Source organism: Drosophila kikkawai, chromosome 3R, assembly GCF_030179895.1.
Source record: "Drosophila kikkawai strain 14028-0561.14 chromosome 3R, DkikHiC1v2, whole genome shotgun sequence".
NCBI lineage: Eukaryota > Metazoa > Arthropoda > Insecta > Diptera > Drosophilidae > Drosophila > Drosophila kikkawai.
Window position 1 is genome coordinate 14,254,541 of NC_091731.1, and position 18,749 is coordinate 14,273,289.

The 18,749-nt window shown below is 41.9% G+C and overlaps 3 protein-coding genes across 3 annotated transcripts; 1 reads left to right on the plus strand and 2 right to left on the minus strand.

Annotated features, from left to right (window-relative positions):
• Nucleotides 1-145: 145 nt before the first annotated feature.
• On the plus strand, nt 146-2,509 carry LOC108073159 (Cytochrome P450 12a4). Its single transcript, XM_017164669.2, has 4 exons — nt 146-264; nt 428-918; nt 979-1,426; nt 1,484-2,509. Exons 1-4 carry the CDS (start codon nt 190-192, stop codon nt 2,081-2,083), a joined length of 1,614 nt encoding a protein of 537 aa, XP_017020158.1. The 5' UTR covers nt 146-189; the 3' UTR covers nt 2,084-2,509.
• A 2,065-nt stretch (nt 2,510-4,574) lies between these two features.
• Nucleotides 4,575-12,050, minus strand: Ppcs (phosphopantothenoylcysteine synthetase). Its single transcript, XM_017164679.3, has 5 exons — nt 11,313-12,050; nt 9,640-10,083; nt 5,295-5,480; nt 5,054-5,191; nt 4,575-4,994 (listed from the first exon to the last, which is right to left on the minus strand). Exons 1-5 carry the CDS (start codon nt 11,436-11,438, stop codon nt 4,947-4,949), a joined length of 942 nt encoding a protein of 313 aa, XP_017020168.1. The 5' UTR covers nt 11,439-12,050; the 3' UTR covers nt 4,575-4,946.
• A 463-nt stretch (nt 12,051-12,513) lies between these two features.
• On the minus strand, nt 12,514-18,407 carry LOC108073118 (uncharacterized). Its single transcript, XM_017164616.3, has 4 exons — nt 18,067-18,407; nt 15,621-15,751; nt 13,099-13,499; nt 12,514-13,033 (listed from the first exon to the last, which is right to left on the minus strand). The coding sequence occupies exons 1-4, from the start codon at nt 18,122-18,124 to the stop codon at nt 12,907-12,909; spliced, it is 717 nt and encodes a 238-aa protein (XP_017020105.1). The 5' UTR covers nt 18,125-18,407; the 3' UTR covers nt 12,514-12,906.
• Between the last annotated feature and the right edge of the window lie 342 nt (nt 18,408-18,749).

Below are 18,749 nucleotides of genomic sequence, written 5' to 3' on the forward strand. Positions count from 1 at the left end.
CTGTTTAGTTCATTTTCTCTCTGCTGGACGGACGGCTATCTCTCTGCTGGTGTAGGTTGTTATCGTCCAATTAAGCCGCAAAGCTCTCACAGCCTTAGGAAAATCAAGTAATTATTAGGAACGACCGCCTGCGGGAGCACACAGTTTTGTTTTGGCGGTGAACGAGACAAGTTCGTAGACATTGCAAAAATGTTGAAAGTGCGCAGTGGACTATCAGCATTAATTCAGTCGCAAAAAGCGGCTCTCTCGCTCGGCAATCAGAAGGTAAATAATTTTTTTAAATATAAACAATTAATCTAGAGAACTATCAGGCGGGCGTATCAAGTGGTGTGAACTTTTTATAATATCTGCTAAAAGAAATTAGAAATACATAGAACAAATTCTTATACATAAAATATAATAATAATTATTATTAAATTTTTAATAGCGTTGGCAAACCAATGTGGCCACAGCTGAGGCCAGGGGAGATTCCGAATGGCTGCAGGCCAAGCCATTTGAGGAAATCCCCCGCATAAACATGGTGTCTTTGATGATGAAAATGTCCATGCCCGGCGGCAAATACAAAAATATGGAATTGATGGATATTTTTAAGAGCATGAGACGGGATTATGGGGAAATATTCTTCATGCCCGGCATGATGGGAGGCCCCGCCTTCCTGAGCACCCACAATCCGGAGGACTTTGAGGTGGTCTTTCGCAACGAGGGCGTGTGGCCCCATCGTCCCGGCAACGACACCCTGCGCTATCATCGCGAGGTGTACCAGAAAGACTTCTACGACGGCGTCGTTGGCATCATTCCCTCGCAAGGAAAGTCCTGGGGTGACTTCCGCACCACGGTGAATCCGGTCCTCATGCAACCCAAGAATGTGAGGATGTACTACAAGAAGATGTCCCTGGTTAATCAGGAGTTTGTGCAACGGTTGGTACCTCTTTAATCTTATAAACTTAAAGTTCCTAATACAACATCTTCCTGGATTAGCATTAGGGAAACCAGAGATACCAATACGTTGGAGGTGCCCGATGATTTCATAGACACCGTCAACCGGTGGACCCTCGAGTCTGTGTCTGTGGTGGCCCTGGACAAGCAGCTGGGATTGCTCAAGGATGTGAACAAGGAGAGTGAAGCCCTCAGGCTTTTCCACTACCTGGATGAATTCTTCATAGTAGCCGCTGACCTTGAGATGAAGCCCTCGCCGTGGCGGTACATCAAGACACCAAAGTTGAAGCGTTTGTTGACCGCCCTCGATGGCATCCAGGAGGTGACATCGGCCTATGTGGAGGAGGCGATCGTGCGCCTGGAGAAGGAGGCCAAGGAGGGAGTGGTGCGGCCGGAGAACGAACAAAGTGTCCTGGAGAAACTCCTAAAGGTGAACAAAAAGGTGGCCACCGTAATGGCCATGGACATGCTGATGGCCGGAGTGGATACGGTGAGTATTTGGTTGAGGGATCTCTAGATTCCGAATATAACTCATGCTTTTATCCAGACTTCGAGCACCTTTGCTGCCCTGCTGCTGTGCCTCGCCGAAAATCCGGAAAAGCAAGAAAAGCTGCGAGAGGAGGTGATGAAGGTGCTGCCCCAAAAGGACTCGGAGTTCACTGAGGCCTCGATGAAGAATGTCCCGTATCTGCGTGCCTGCATCAAGGAGTCGCAACGTGTCCGCCCACTTATCGTTGGAAATGCCCGTGTCCTTGCCAAGGACAGTGTTCTTAGTGGCTATCAAGTGCCTGCCGGCACCTATATATCCATAGTTCCGCTGCATCCGCTCACCGACGATGAATACTTCCCACAAGCTTCCGAATTCCTGCCTGAGCGCTGGCTACGCACCCCTAAGGATGACCAGTCCAAGTGCCCAGCCAATGAGCTCAAGTCCAAGAATCCCTTCGTGTTCCTGCCTTTTGGATTTGGACCCCGGATGTGTGTTGGGAAGCGCATTGTGGAGATGGAACTGGAGCTGGGCATTGCCCGAATCATTCGCAACTTCAAGGTGGAGTTCAATTATCCCACGGAGAACGCCTTCAAGTCTGCCCTAATCAATCTTCCGAACATACCGCTCAAGTTTAAGTTTACCGATTTGCAGAATTAAATAATTAATATATAATCACAAAGGGCATTTACAGTTTGTAAAGATCGAAAGTAAAGTAATAATTAAGAAATTACCTTGTACAGGTTTTAAAAAAGGGATAACTATAACTATGTGATATTTCGTTAATAATAAAAACGAGTAATTTTCCTGTAAATTGTGTAATATTTTATATATATTGAAACTAGCCTTCAATATGGCGAAAAACACAAAGAACATGTTGCTAGGCCAATGTTGCTAGGAACATGTTGACAAACATCCATAGACGCTGGCAACATATCAACTGGTTCAGCAACATTAATTTTATTGTCGATAATGTATACTTTCGCATCAGAGATTCCTCCTTTTATATTTTATATTGTATATATAGAAAAACTAAGCCCCAAATCCCCGAAGATAAGAAATAAAACACTTGAGTTTATCTACACATTTAAAGCTATTTCATTTCCAGTTTAATACACACTCAAATATATATATATTTAATGTATCTTTTGTAGATGTATGTATAGATGAGTACACTCAATAAGGTATATATATATACTTATATATGGTACATTTGTGGTAAACATTTTACAACGGTTTTACACAGTTAACAGCTCTTGGATTCCGGTTAGAGAGAGGGGCAAGGACAGGGGCAGGATGCAGCAACTATAACTGCATTATTTTTAAGTTTAAGATTTTTTTTAGGCCAATTTCAACAATAAAATAGTTATCTAGCTTGACTGGCAAAATGCTTTTTGTAGAGAGTAAATATTCAATGGAAATTCCTCGGTTTCTTTTTGTTTTCTTTCTTGAAGGTATACATAGAGATATATTGTATATATATATATATGTTTACTATATCAATTAAGTTGTTCGATTTATCGTATGTGTTTGGTCCGAATTGGATATTGAAACTTTAACAAATTGGTTCACTTGGGTTTTCCTTATAGTCCGCTCTTGGTTATCATAATTTATTTAGACGAAAAGTACTTGCTTTTTTCGGTTAGAGAGATTAATGATCAAGTAAGAAGTTGTAAGTTGCTTGCTAAAAATCAATTGGAATTCAGTCCTAAGTCGGGGATATGAAGAGATTTTCTCCAAGGTCTGAATACTCATCGTTTATATAGTATTTTCTTTGTTAATTCACTGCTATTGGCAAATATCCTCGTGGTTTAAGCTCACAGAAAACGGGAATAAAAAAACATACACTGTTTGCCAATTAAGGCAAATATCATCTGGCTCCCTCGGTCGGGACCATCCCAAGGAGGAGTCCTTGTCCAACCACCACCTCTTGGCTAGTTATACATATTTTATTGTACGCAACTCTTGTTGGCAAACTGAATTTTTATGTTTATACTTTAATGCGCAATCGATACGAGGCAGAATTCAGCACGAGGGAGACTTGATATGTGCGCCGGGGTGTGTGTGTGTGTAGGTGTGGCAATAAAAGCCTCGCAGCCAAGAAAATGAAAGTGAAAACGTATGAAAACGGAAACGGAAAACGGAGCCTGGCTTAAATCCTAAGCCACAAGTGTGATTGTGCTGCTCGTTTCGTATCTGTTGCCACGTTTTTTCCCAGTGTTTGCGGTGCGTGCGAGCGCAATAAAATTTAATTTGATGCAGGCACAAACAAAAGACCCCGGCCAGCCCCCACAAAACGGCCTGGGAAAAAATTCAAATTTTTTTCCACCCAGAAAAAAAAAAGGGCGCAAAAACACTGTATAGTTCTCGGGGCTGCACAAAGCACAAAACCACAAATGCGGGCGGGACGGAAGTGGTTACAACTCCATGGAAAGGAGGATACGAAACAGCCCCCGTCACCGCAGGCCAGTTTAGGGGGAAGGAAAACACAGCATAACGTGCAATAAAAATGTGCAGAGGCGGCAGTGGCGGCGTCGGCCAAAAGGACCCTGAGGATACGGACAGCCTGCCAAGAAATAACTCAGTTTCGGGTAAAGGAGTGTGTTGTCGGTGTATGTGTGTGTTAATTAGGTTTGTGTTACAACGCTTTGAAACTCAATTTGAGGTGCTTTAAGCTGACCTTTGCCGGGCTGGCACTTGACCTGCTTGGGACAGACAAGCGCCAAGGCTTGAGCCGCCATAAATTTCAACCGGCAAGGACATTAGACAGACCCTGCTTTATATATACTATATATATGCAAAACAGGCAAATCAATTGTCGCGTCGCCTGTCCAGGGACAGCAAATTGCCATTGCATGCAGCTTTCTACACTTTTAAACACATTTCAAACACGTCCCTTTTGGGGGATTTAATTTCCACAAAGCCCGATCGATGCTGCATTAAATATATATATAGGAAATCATAAGCTCTTCCGTACGTACATAAATCAAAATCGCTTATTGATGTCTGCGCAACACGCGGTGGCGTATACTCGATGACATAAACGTGCCGCTAAACAAAAGGGACAAAGGAAACAAGGATGGGAGACCGCGGCACGGCGTATACATACAAGTGACATCATTTCTTGCGACAACAATAAACAGAAAATACATTAACTAATATATATATATATGTATATGTATGAAAACAATAGAGTGTGGCCACATCAATTATGAGGCGTGACCATAAATAGATCCACCAAAACGTTGAGGAATATGCAAACCACCTCTATATTCACCGTATCGACTATCCTAGTCCCTGCTCAATATTTGCGGGCAAAGCTTGGCGTGCCCGGATTGAGCACGCGACAATAATGCGAACTGGTCACGCCATAAGGATCCCGATCCAAATCCAGATCACCAGCCTCGTCGTCGTCGTCGTCGTCAGTAACCAGCTGTTGATGGAGTTGCTGCTGCTGCAGATGGTGTTGATGTTGATGCGGATGCTGCTGCGGCTGAGTCTGACGGCGGCGCATAGACAACGGTCATTGACGCTGCTGGGCATTACTGATGAATTCGCCATGCTTTTGCACCTGAAAAAAGGAAGGTCACAAAGGATTTGTATTCCCAGAGAATTAACCCCGTCACTTACCACATCGGCCACAATGGGCTCCTCGATCTCTAGCCCCTGCAGCGTCTGTTCGCGGCTCAAGTGCAGCTCATAGGAGTCCGTGGGCGTGACGAACACCACGCGATGCTTGCGTGTCTGCAGCACATTGGCAATGACCAGCTAAAGGATGGAGGATGAGGATTTGGAGACGAAAGCGGAAGCGGAAGAAATTAGAATTACAGAGTTCTGGTTGTGGTTGTAGTCCACCCTACCCCGCGCTCACCTTGTGCTTGTATTTGTTGAGGCTGTCACGTGCCTTCACAATCAATAGGCTTTCGTCCGTTTCCAGCTTAAAGGATACCACAAAGGCGTGCGGTACCCACAGGCTGGCGAGGGGTGCTAGCATTTTTGGCACCAGCTGCAGTGAAATCGTCGGCGCTCCGTCGCCCGATTGCATTTTGTGGGTGGGCTGCGAAGGGAAAGAAAGAGAGATGAAATCCAATGTTGACAGCGGTTAGTGTTTTTAATGGAATGATGAGCTCCGCGCCCACGATGCGTATACACGATGTAATATGGCTCGCTGGTTCGTTGGCCACAAAAGCCACCGACGTATAGCACAACATCCTCTTAAATGGAAAGGACGAAGCCACCGCACACACAATGCAGCACAAACACACAGTCACAGCCACTCTCTCGGGCAGCAAAGTGTCCTTGCAAAATAAACAGAGAGACAAACAGACAGACAGACTGACGGCAAAATGAAAGGCCAGGGCTGGTTATTTCCTTTTTTTTCTTATTTCCTTCTCCCTTTTCAGTGCTGCCGCCACGTGGCATATGAATTACAACTAATTGAAAGCATAACTCAGCCGTAATGAGCTAAAGGCAACGCCTGGCTGCACATTCTCCACCACAAGGCTCTTTTTTAAAGCCTTTCAAAATACGTATATTTATATTGCACATACGCCGCGTGGGCCACCCACTAAGAGAACAACTTGTTGAGCGCTTCCATTCTCATTAACTGCCCGTAAGCTGCTCTAAGCTGCTGGCTGACCAGTCTCATTTATCCGGGACCGCCTTTGTCCAGGACAATACGGATGGACAGGCCAGACGACAGACCACGCCTAAGTAGCCGGGGGGACGACGACATTGTGCATTGAGAGGAGAAATGAAAAATTTAGCTCAAGGCATTAAGTCGACAACGAAACAAGCGAAGGGAAGAAGTCGAATCTAAAAGAGAAAGGAAGGGACTTTAAGCTTTTTGCAGGGAAAAAAAGTTTTGTGGCTCTCGGTTTTGCTGGGAAATGCTAGCAGCTGTTGACATTGAATTCGCTTTCCTCCTCTTTTTCCTTTCCCTCCAGCAACTAGGGCCCAGCTGTAGTAGTCTCTGTGTGCTGTGCGTTGATGCGTGCTCTTGTAAAATCTTTTGATTTGATTTGCGGATTTCGGCACGTCGCCTTTTTGTCCTGCCTGCCTCGAAAGTTTACTCTTTTAATTCTCTGTTTGTTTTTACTTATTACAATTTGCTTTTGGTCTCCCTACCGCTTTGTCCCAAATTAATTCAAATTGTGTATAGTGTAGTGGGTCCTTGCATAAATTTGTAAAGGCTTTTAGGCCTTGTTCTCTCGAGGGCGTGTGCGTCGTCGTCGTCTTCGTGATGATGCGATTGTGAAATTGAATTTTTAGTATCGTCTTCCCTTGAAGTGCCCCCCAATACACACACCCACACTCGTTTATATATGTATGTATGTTAGCGGCGACAAACTTTTGGCAAGTGGCTTCGGGAAACGTGTCTCGACTGTGGTTTGACTTGTTGGAATTCAGCCTGGCTTGAATGCTGACCTTGGCTTGGCCTGAAGCCCCACGGAGCTGGCTGGATGAGTTTTCAATTCGCCAAAGGGAAACTTTTGTTAATGGGGAAAAATAGATTTTAGTAGCCTACTTTTCAGTACAAAGCAAGAAATATAAAGTCCTTGAAGCACAAGTAGTCAAAGAGCAGCAGCTCTAACTCAAAGGTAGTTGCAGCCAGCTTGACTGCTTCTATTTATACAGTGCCAAGTGGTTATTATGCAAATCCAAATCGATTTGCAGGCAATTCGTGTAGCCCCGGGAATAAGACTTCCTCCAGGCAGCTCTTACCAAAGACGAGGCCACAAATATGCGCATATATTTTGGGCTAGACACGTGCATAAACATCAACAGGCCATTCTCGCCATTTAGGGCATTTTCGGCATTTTCTTCTGCCTTTCCGCCAAAGGTTACTGGCTGCCGTTGTGAGAGCTTCAAACAATTTAATCAAGTGAGCGGACGATTTGTGGCTAACACCCATGAACGCCCACCAAGCACACACACACACGGACGAGCATGTTCTGAGACAAAATGGGCGAGTGTCTTGAGCAGAATGGCGAACGGGAAATGCACGAGTTGAGCGGAAACAGGGCGTGGGAAATGCTACTACGACGATGCTCGGCATCGGCATCGGAATCACAATCAGGCTCAGGCGGTTGGCTGGAAAAGTTTCTCGTGTTTACCAGCCATAGCATCTACTATGTTATATACAGATACAGGCCAAGATATTAGCACTTAAGATGGCGATAAAAAAAAGGGAGCAAATCTGGGAAATTACCAGGATACTATAGTTTGTTTTTATGTTTTCAAGAGCTAAATAGGAACCCTTGACGGACAGTTCCGTTCTAAAAGGTTATTTAATATATATTTCAAATTAATATTAAATAGTTAGATAGTTGAGATATTTTGAGCTTTTCGGCTTATTTTGTAAAAAATATTGAATGATTTTAAGAGGTCCCTATTTTATTTAAAAAATGTAAAAATATCCACAGCTATTAAGCAGTAGTTTCTTTCTCAATTTAAACCTATTACACAGGAACACAAAATTAAACTTTGTGAAATTTCCACGAACCATTTCAAGTTTTCCATGATATTTGGGTGCTCCTGAGTAAAAGTCCCATACAAAATTATTTTCCATCACCTACAGGTTCCGCGGTATACCTAAGAATACAAAAAACCTATGTTTGCCGACATTTTGAATTACGTGGCCTATATAATTGGACTTACCTTTATTATTTTTGGTAGGACCTACTCTCAATACATCACAGCACTACTAAAAAATAGTCCCAATCGTGGACCATTGCCCATGTCTTTGGAATTCGACGCCAAAGTTGAAACTCCCAAAATTTTCAACATTTCTGTGATGAAAAAACAATTCTGAGAATTAAATCTTATATGGAACTAATTTTAAATATTCATTGAATCTATTGTTCATTGTATTCTTTAATTTCGGTTTAAAGCGTTTTCATGAGGACATTTTATTGGATTTAATAAACGAATAAAACCGCTTTTTTGGTTTGATTATCTACTACTATTTTCTGTCAAAATTCAAATAAGTCAAGGCAACCTATAAAATAGTAGTAGATTTGTTTCTTTTTATTTCTTTGACCCCAGCCGTATGTTCATACAAAGTGCATGTGGGATGGTATGCAAATGCAAACGGGCAGGTAAATAAAGAGGGCTGTCAGCCAGAGCCATTCACGCCCCACCAATGGACATTTGATGCACTTGAAAGCCTTTTCCCGCTGCTCCTACCCATCCTGTCGCTCCTGCTCCTCCTGAATATGCGCCAACAAGTCAGGTGACAGACTGCTCGGGGGGCTGAAGCGTGGGGATTGTGACAAGTAAACACCACCAGCCAGCCAGCCAGCCCACCCACCCACTCGATATATAAGACTGAATGAATGGATGGATTGATGGGTTGGGTGGGCGGTGGTTAAAGGTGAAGGGATACTAGAAAAACGAAGGGAGCGCCAGCGTTGGTGGCGTAGGTGGCACGAATCCAAGTGAAGCGTAGCACAGAAACACGGTAACAAGCGAAATTATGCAAATCAAATTATACGATGACAATGTTAAGGCTGCTGGCTGGCGGACAAGGCCACAAGGCCGTTGCGAGTGACACTGACAGCCTGTGATAAGGCTCCTGTGGCCAGCAGCAGGAGATGGTGGAACTAGGGCATCAGTAGCAACCACCATAGTTGACTTAGCCCAGTCGAACGTCAATAATGTGGAGAGGAAATGTGTCACGGGCAGACCGGGGACATCCTCAACAACTGGGAATCGAATGGAGCGCCAGGCTCAAGGGCAGTGCACACAGTGAAAAACTATCAAGAGCCATAAATAGTATTTTTAGAATTTATTTCTGTTAAATCATTGAGGTAAGCTTGATGTCTTTCTCTTTAAAGAATTTATTATACTTTTCTTATTTTTACTAAGGTTTTTAAAACTCTTAAAAATCTGTAAAAAATTAAGCGATTTTATTTTTATGGTAACTAATTCAGTGTAAATTTGTTTCTCTTTACAATATAAACTTTTAAAGCCTAATTTTGGACACCTTTTTAGGTATTTTAAAAACCCTAGTTATTTCTGTAACACCCATGTCTTTCTATTTCCCTACGACTTTTGTTTTTTTTTGTTTCTGTGCAGCTTTGAGAATCGATAAAAACCAATTTCCACTCACTCCGCACTCGCCCACTGACAAGCGCAATCAATTACGAGATTTCCCACATGGCCGCCCCACTTCGAACATCCCACATAATCCGAACTCCGGACTCTCAACTTACCATCATGTCCTCGGGTATGTAAAAATCGGATACGGCCGCCGCCAGATAGAGCACTGCTCGCTGCTCGAAGGCAGCCAGGCACTCGCAGGCGGCGCGCAGCAGCCACATGTAGTCCACCACGCTGGTAAAGTTCACGTACAGGATCATCTGCGTCTCGCGGGCAATCTTATACTTGGCCAGAACCGGAGCGAATACGTCCACCGAGTCCGGCTTGATGGCTATCGTCGAGCTTAGGCTATTGTCTGCAATGTCCAGCATGTCGAAGAACTGTTGACCGGTAAAGTGGCGCGTAAAGGGTTCCAGCGACTTGTGGCGGTGCATGAAGATCACGGCATAATCGTGGTCCAGGAAGTATTCTGCCGAAGCAGAGCCACGCGTGCCGGCGCTAAAGTTGTCCACAAATCGCACCGTGTTGTGCTCAAGGGGAACTGTTGTGCCGCCGGACTGGAAATGAAAGGGGTAGAAGAGTTATTTTAAAGAGAAATTAAAGTTTAAGCCAGAGGGAGTATGCAATTAACTATCTATAAGCTTATTATGTGTGAAATCAGCCATTTTATAGACCCATAAATAATTCTTTAATATTTACTTATGCCCCAAAGTATGCAACAGCTGGAATTTAACTGCAATAAATCGTTTAACCGATTTAAGCCCGGAAAACCCTGACAACACTGTAAGGTATCCAACTTAATTGATTTATTTAGCAAACATATGAGCTTTACATACATTCCTTTGACTGTGTCTGTCCTGGGGCAAAATCAATGGCTTGGAAAAGAGACAGATAAATACATATATTGGCAGCGATATTTCCTCTAAGGTAGTTAATCATTTGATTCAGATTAATCTCCTTACATTGGCCATAAATCATTCAAAGTAATACTCGTATTTAAGAATTTATTGCTCAACTTTGGCATAAATCATAAAAGGATTAAGGGACCAAGATGTAAAATGCAGAAGACCCAATATATTTTCCAAATTTTCGCTTACTTGCAGATATTCCCTGTGACTTTAATATTTTTTTTCACCTAGTACCTAAGTAAACCTTGAATATTTCTAGTTTATCATGACCTTGTTTAAGTTAAATATGTATTTTTAGTTGATTGATAAACCAATTTTACTGCAAAATTCTCAGTATTCGTTGTTTGGGCAAACAAAAAGAGAGCAAAGATGTATTTGAATTCAATTTAAAAAAAAAAATCCAATTACAGGAATGCAAATTTATAAAATTTCATCAAATTAAAATTGGTATTTTGGTATTGACTTGTTAAAATTCTATACATTTTTTACGAAACAAAGTAAATATTTTAAACAAATAGAAAAAGTGTAATGTATGCCTTTAAAAGTCTTAGCAGTTTCGTTAAAATAGCAACAATGTAAGGCTTTTCGTATACGCTTACAATTTTGTAATTTAAACATTTATGTAATATTGTTTCCTTCCCTTTACAAATTTTAAGCTGCCTAGAAATTTATGTAAACACCGTTTGTATACATTTAACTTCTGAGTTTAATTTATGCACATAATTCCCGCTTTTAAAGCCCGGAGAACACCTCGCGTTCCCCATTAAAGCTTTCACCAGTTGGCGGGGTCAGCTTAACCCTTGTCGCTGACCCCAAATCAGCATTTGCTGACAAGATTTCTTAACAGAACCCAACTCAGAAACGGATTCCCAGCTTACCGTGACAAGGACGATGCGGTTTTGGAGCGTGTTGTGGCGCTCGCAGAACTCCTTCAAGAGGGAGCGATTGTCCTCAAAGTCTGCGGGCGGCAGGTGCGTGTTGTAAAAGTCCTCCCAGTGCGTCATTTTAACAATCCTTTGGTGCTGCTACTGCTGCTGCTAATTGGCCGCGTAAACGGAAGCTCGCAAAAAACGGAAAGCGGCAGCCTTCCGCCGGAAACTATGCACTGCTAATTAATAAACACACAGCCGATGGAACGGCAAGCAAACCAAATTAATTTCGCCACACGCACGTATTTTTTTAATTGATTGATTTGGCTTTTTGGACTTGTTTGTTGTTTTGTTTTATTTTATTTCTTTTTTAAGCCGAACTTTATTAAAAACCGAAGCGTGGGCCTAGTGGGTTGGGGACGGGGGATGGCTCTGCTGCTTATCAATGGAGTTGTAGACAGCGGAGAGAGCACGGCGCGCGAAGGAAGCGGGGCGGCGGAACGGAACGGAGGCGCTCTTTCCGGAGAGAGCCAAACGAGAAAGCTGGCGCAGAGCTTAAAATGCTACTAACGTGCACACGGCAGCGAGTTCCGCGGGAGTCTAAACCGAAAAATGCGACGGACTACGGTTGAGGACGAACCGGAATGCGGACAGGCGCACTTAAATTCGTATCTTTATTCGCACGAAACGAGGCTGTAGCAGGTTCAAAGTGCAGGCCACAAAAAAAAAACACGCAAGACACACGAAACAGCTGATGGCAGTGTTGGTCAGCGACCGAGTGGGGGCGGTGGGCAACTGGTTCCGGCTGCTGCAGCATACTTGTTGCTTGTCAACAACGTAAACAACGTATGACAGGGGTAAAATACCTGAGAAACTAATTAGTTAGTATTAGGGACTATGTAAAGAATAACATTTCCTGTGTTTCCAGTCAGCAGTGAGGTATTTGGCCTAATTTAGAGTTTCATGAACTAGTTCACAATTTAGTGGCTCTGTTGAATCAGTAAAAGCAAAGTTGGCTGCGGTTCAGGTTAGCTTTCAGTGTTGGAAGCTTATAAAAGGCGCGCATTTAATTGAATTTAAATTTAAAAGAAGTGTATAAACTTAATTATAGAGAATCTGGCCGACCAGTGACTTTTATTATTCATATTTCAGGCTTAATATGCCATATCTGAACCCGTTTAAAAGGTAAATAAGCTCGAATCTTAACACGTTTGGTTCAAATTAACATATAGTTGTTTTATTATCGATTACAAACGCTTGGCTCTATGCATATTGTTAGTGCAAGGGACGTACAAAAGAATCTCTAGAACAATATCACAGAAACTTATTAACTAATTGGCGCTGTCAACTGCGCCAGCTACTAAGAAATCGGCGGTAATGGCGGGCGACCTTTAGTATCGCCGTTTAAAGTGCAATTGGGAAGTGGAATGCTTTTCAGCTTGTCGTGGAAATTTATGGCATTCATTAGACGAGTGCGCCGGCTCCTCTGCCCGTTCTCTCCATCTGGATACGAGTCGTGAGTGCGCACTTTAATCCGCTGCCAGGTCCAGGTCGCGTAAACACACACTGCATCGGATCAAATCGGACCAGATTTGCGCCCGGACTACGCCCGGGGCGTGGCCGGCGTCGTTGTCGGGGCGTAGACATGATAATCGACGTCGTCGATGCCGGCTGCCTCCTCCTCTTCGAGATCCCGGTTCACCAGTCGCTCGCGCATTCCATACCGTTGCCTAAAAGTTGGCAAAAAAAATTAGCACTGCGAAAATTAGAACAATTAGCTTAGGTTAAGACTTACTCCAGGTGCGAGCGCCATATGACCAGGCCGGCGTACAAAGCCAGGGAGACCAAGGCCAGTGCCATCACCACAATGCCAAGCAGCACGTGACCCTCGCTGACAGCATCCGCCTGCACGTCCACCGGCGTCATTTCGATATTTTCAGAGGCAAAAGTGTCTGTGTCCGTACTGAAAACCACACCGCGCCCCTTGAAACGCTCCTCCAGATCCTCTGAGTCATTAGAGCCGCTATCGTGCTCGTCGTCCTCGTCTCCTGATTCCAGGATCTCCACATCGTACTTGTAGTTGTGGGCTAGCACCAGATTAGTGGCCGAGTTCAGTTGATCCTCGTCACGGTGGGGATACGCCTGCCGTGGCAATTCCTCCGATTCCTCAGCTGAATCGGAGTCCAAGGCGGTATCCTGGAAGGGAAAAATAAATAAAATTATTAAATATATTTAAACAATACATGGAAATTTATTTGAGAATAAAGTTCTAATCAATAGTCTGCTTTCAAAACTAAACCTATTTGTTTGCAGTGTACAAACGTCACCAAATAAAAGGCGGGTCTTGTCATCGATGCGGCTTTCGCTTGGCAGTTGAGTAATTGATTTCCCCCTGGCACGTGATTCTATGCAAGTTCTATGCCGAATTTGGTAACAAACACATTTGAAAGTGGGTGGACGGTTTTTTAGCAACTGTTTTCCAGTGGCTCATCAACTATTGAGGTCATCCCTCGGCCAGTTAGACATAAAAAGTAACCCATAACACTTTTAAAAGACAGGTGCTAGACGAAAGTATTCATTTTTGGCTCTAAGTTTGCAGTGAAGACATAACAATAATAGATATTGAAGAGACTTTCACAGTACTATACTTTAGGCACCATAAAAACCTTTAAGAGTGTAATAAAAAAAACTTAACGAGCCAGTTGACAAATTTCATTTTTTACTTTTGAAACAATTGTTTATCTCTATAGTAAGTGGGTCTAAGGAGTTCAGATGACAAAGTATTTGAATTTAGTAAAAACCATGAAGCTTGAAATAACGCATACGACTGGTGGAACCATTAAAAAGAATATAAATAACTCAGTAGGTAGGCAGTTGAAATTTATTTACTTTAAAGTTTTTAAACTTGTTAGGGGAAATATATTAAGTAGTATTTCGACTAAATATCCGCTTTAACTAACTCTAAACCTTAAATTCTTAATGGAAACTACAAACCTAATTTTAGGAAATTTGTAGAGGAAGGTATTACAATTAAATATCTTATTTTTTAATTTTAAACACTCAATTCTTTATTCAAGTACACAATTATGTCTAAAAGTTGGCTGGCAACAATTATAAATAATATTACCCATCAGGAAATTGGACTTGCTATGACTCATAGACTAAACATTTCAACACTTTTCGTAAGCCAAACTCAAACTTCTCTCTGCGCACATTAATCATCATTTTAAAGCCCGGTCTCACCTTTCATATATCTCAATTACCCAACTTGAGGTGATAACATACTGAAAGATACACTTTCGATGGCCAAACACACCTGAGACGACAATTGTGAAACGCAGCTGAAGTTCGCTCAACCTACAGCTGTTGTTGTTCGACGTTATCAGAGAGGTCACCACTTATCTGGCCTAATCTGTTTACCCATCTTTTTCCACAAAAATAATGCTAATTAGTAAGATGTTTTTAAGGTAAGAGATCACTGGCAAGATCACTCTCACTGCTGTGTTTATTTACACAGCAAATCTTGGGAGATTGCCTGACCTCGATGACTGAAGGGGTCTCTTGATGTGAACTCTGTAATTGGCAGTAACAATATCTTACGACTACGTGACTGGTTTCTGACTCTGTCTCCAACGGCAGGCAAGCACTTAATTTCTCGTGTAACTGCTCGATTTGTTTTTACAACCAACAATGGATACAACTGATAGGTTTATAAAAAGGTGACAAGCACGAGATCGAGATCTCCAATATCTCGTAATCAGCCTAATCTGCTCAGCGACAAAGGGGGGATTTTCCAGTGGAGATTGGAGATCACGAAGCTCCGAGCTCCCAGAGACGTCACGGCAGCCGAGGAATTACCTAGAATTCCATGGAATGACTCACCTACCTAAGCACTTTGGGAGTCTCTTTTTTGTCTCAATTATAACCCCCCCGGCTCCGTGGAATTTCGTGACTAAACCCTCAACGCTTGGGGTTTCTTAAATTTTATGCAAAGTTTCATTGCGTGCGCTTTTTCTTTTCCTCATTTAGCATTTCTTGGGAGCCTTAAAAGGCAAACGCCGCGCGTGTCTTCTTGTGGCTTTTGCATTTAATCAAAGTGAAAATAAATAAACATTTTTAAAGCGTAAATTTCCGGTTCTTGGTGTAAAAATAAACCAAAAAAAAAAAAAAAATGAATGCACTGGCTCATATTTCACTCAACCGGCGTTCGTTACTCCATGTGCGTCAGTCAGTCTCAGGCTGAGTGGCTTTGTCCGGTCCTTAGCCTGGCCCAGTTACTCCCCCTTGTGTGGCTTTGATTCTTTTTGGCCAACTCACCTTTACGACAGCTGTCTTATTTTTGGACACATCTCCTGTAGCTCTGACTCCTCCTGCTGCTGCTCCGGCTTCAGCTCCTTTTCCTCTCAGATCACTTAACTCCGTTAAATCCTGCGAGGGCTTGGCTCGGGCTAAAAGAGAAAGCAATTAACCAGAAAATCAGAGATAATGAGTTCGGTTGAATTAGCCGGTTGTATTTGGTTACAGCTTATCGGGCTACCTGAACGCCGCAGATCTTCCTACATTTCAGGGGAATCGCAAATATTTGTGCCGAGACTAGCACCTTTCAGCCAGTAAAAAACACACGCTAAGATATGTTTGCTTATCTCTCGCAGTCGCAGTTACGAACTCTGATTTTATTCAGAACCAGACCCAGACAATACGGATCGCTATTCCCCCCGGTCATTTTATCAGTTGACACGGATTCTTGGGCAATGCTTTTTGGCAAACAAAACGAAAGCGTGTTGGAGCTTAAAAAGCAGGCATAAATTAGCACAATTGCGTTCAAAATAATAGCATAAATGAGTTTAATTAAGAGAATATAGGTGACTGAAAAGGATAAAGTTTTACAACTATTTTGGCAAAGAAATAAAATAACGTTAGGCCAAAGAAATTGTACTTTTCATTATTTTATTTTAAATTCATAAATGATCTCTATAACGCCTGCCTCAGCTGTACTGTATTTTTGTGGGTCTCTATGTGGTATTTATCAAACCTGTTCATATATACTATATAGCACAAAACCAAGCAACAAGCACACATTTCTAATGCCACCAACGATTTTGCCAATGCCGATGGAATCACCATGCGATTCGCATAAATCGCGTCGAAATAGCATGCTGCTGGCTGGGAAGCTCCCAACAAACAAACAAAAAATTCCACTAAAAGCACATGATATGGCGGCAATATCTTGCATTTCATTGCAATTGACATTCATAAGTCCACCAGTTTTTCGATTTCTCAGTACGTGACAATGGTTAAAGCCTTGTCCCAGTGAAGACTTGATCCACTTTTTTTGACAACTGCCAAAGAAGCGTCCAGAGTTTGTCTTATCAGTTAACACCTGGGACTCACATCTTTAGGGGAAATAATATAACTTAATGCTCTGCTTATAAGAACCTGACACCTCATAATCTCTCACCTAAGACCGGGTGTATCTTTTGGCAATTCGTTATAAACTAATATACTCAGATAATAAATAATGAAAATGCATTCGTTTTATGCGAAAAGCGTGTAGACGTGTCATAAAAGAATTCAAGAAAGATGTTGGTTATTGTTTGTTCCAGAAAAGCGTCTACTAATTTAACTTTTAGTAAGCGTAATTAGCATATTAAGATATACATTTATGTATATGTATATAGATAGTTAAGATACTGATGAAGGAATGGCTTGCTACCTATAAGAAAACATTTTTATTGAAGTGTTTTGCTGGACTTTTGCTTATTTTTTAATAAAGTTTCATTTTTTCTTACAAAAATAATAACTTTCTTATTCTTTATTAACATTTTTTTAACATTAATCCTTATTTGAGGTACATAATTTGGATTTTTGTTGATTTTTCAATGAAGTTTTCATTTCTTCTCACAAAAATATTACTTCTCAGACTTTTTATTAAGATTATTTGAATATAAATCCTGGTTTGGGGTACATAAATCTTAATAATCTCAAAATTAATAATTTCCTAGATTAGATCAATATTTTGGATCATTTATTGCATAACGATTCAAAATAATTATTTATTCTACAACATAATTGTTTAATAAAGATAATGGATAAGATGGTTCAATATTTTAAATTAATCTTGATCTATTCTAATCCATTTTAAAATTTCAAAGGTAATTCAGGGTGTCTCTAAAGTCCTTAATGTTTATTTTCCCTCATAAACACTTAAAGAAAAAACCCATTATTTTAACCACAACTGTTCCTGGTACCATAACTGCGTATCAATCATGTAACCATATAGCAGGAAAAAAGCCCTGGCGAAATCTTATCTGCAATGTGAGCCAGCTGGAGTCCCCCAGTGGAATTAAAGTCTTGCAATTTAATTTTGCGACTTGGCGGCGACGGGAACCTTGATGGACGACGACGAGGACGGCAGGCGGTCTCCCCAACAATAAAGCCCCCATATTTATGCCCCGTAAACCTGGCTTACAAAGGCAAAACGAACCGAACCGGGCCTGGTCTTGGCTCTTGGCTCTTTGCTCTTGGCAGGCCACTTATTAAGGCAAAAAGGGTGAACCGTAAACTGTTAACTGTCTAGCCGAGTGGCGGCTCCTCCATCTCCATCGCCATCGTCATCGCCATCTCATCCAGCTGCGCTCGAAACTAGTTTCCCTGCAGAAGTGGAAATATCGAGATCGGGCTCGCCTTGGCTCTGCTCGGTTATCTATCTTTTATGGCTTGCGTTGTTGTCACTGCGGATACACATGGCGGTGGAGGTACTTACACTCGGCCAGAAGCAGTACCATCAGCAGTAGCAATGCCAAACTCTTTGTGGTGCCCATTTCACGATTCTGTTGGATATATGCGGGTTCCGTCACTTCCTTTATTTGCTTCTCTTATCACACACGCACAAGTTACGCGCCCCTCGATCGCTGGTGTATTTTTTGCCAGGTGAATAAGCGTTGATCGGGTGTTAGCAATTTTTTTTACGAGAATTTATTTGTTGTTCCGCCAGCCGTGTTTTGTACGTTGCTGTCGCGGCAAGCTTTCGGACTGAAATGAAATTTGAGCGGCGAATCACGAAGTTTTGCTCAGTTAGGTTGAGTTGTAGGGTTGTCAGATATTCAAAAAGTATGTGGATCGATCGTATTTTGATATTTACAAATGATCAGATTTCTTATTATATTTATTTGCTTATGACACAAAATATCGTGATTTGTTTATTTATTTATTTATTTATTATTATATTTTTTGTTTGATCACAACAAATTTGTTACTTTTAAAGAGCTTTCTAATTAAATATAATGTAAGCCAGTTTTATTTAATATTTTACATAATATGTATTTATGTTTATATTAAACTACCTGTTAATGAGTCTATGTATGTACATTTCCTAGGGTTTGTTGAAGGACGATTTGTGGATCTTCCTTTGAGTAAAACCTAAATTAATAGATATAAAAATCATAT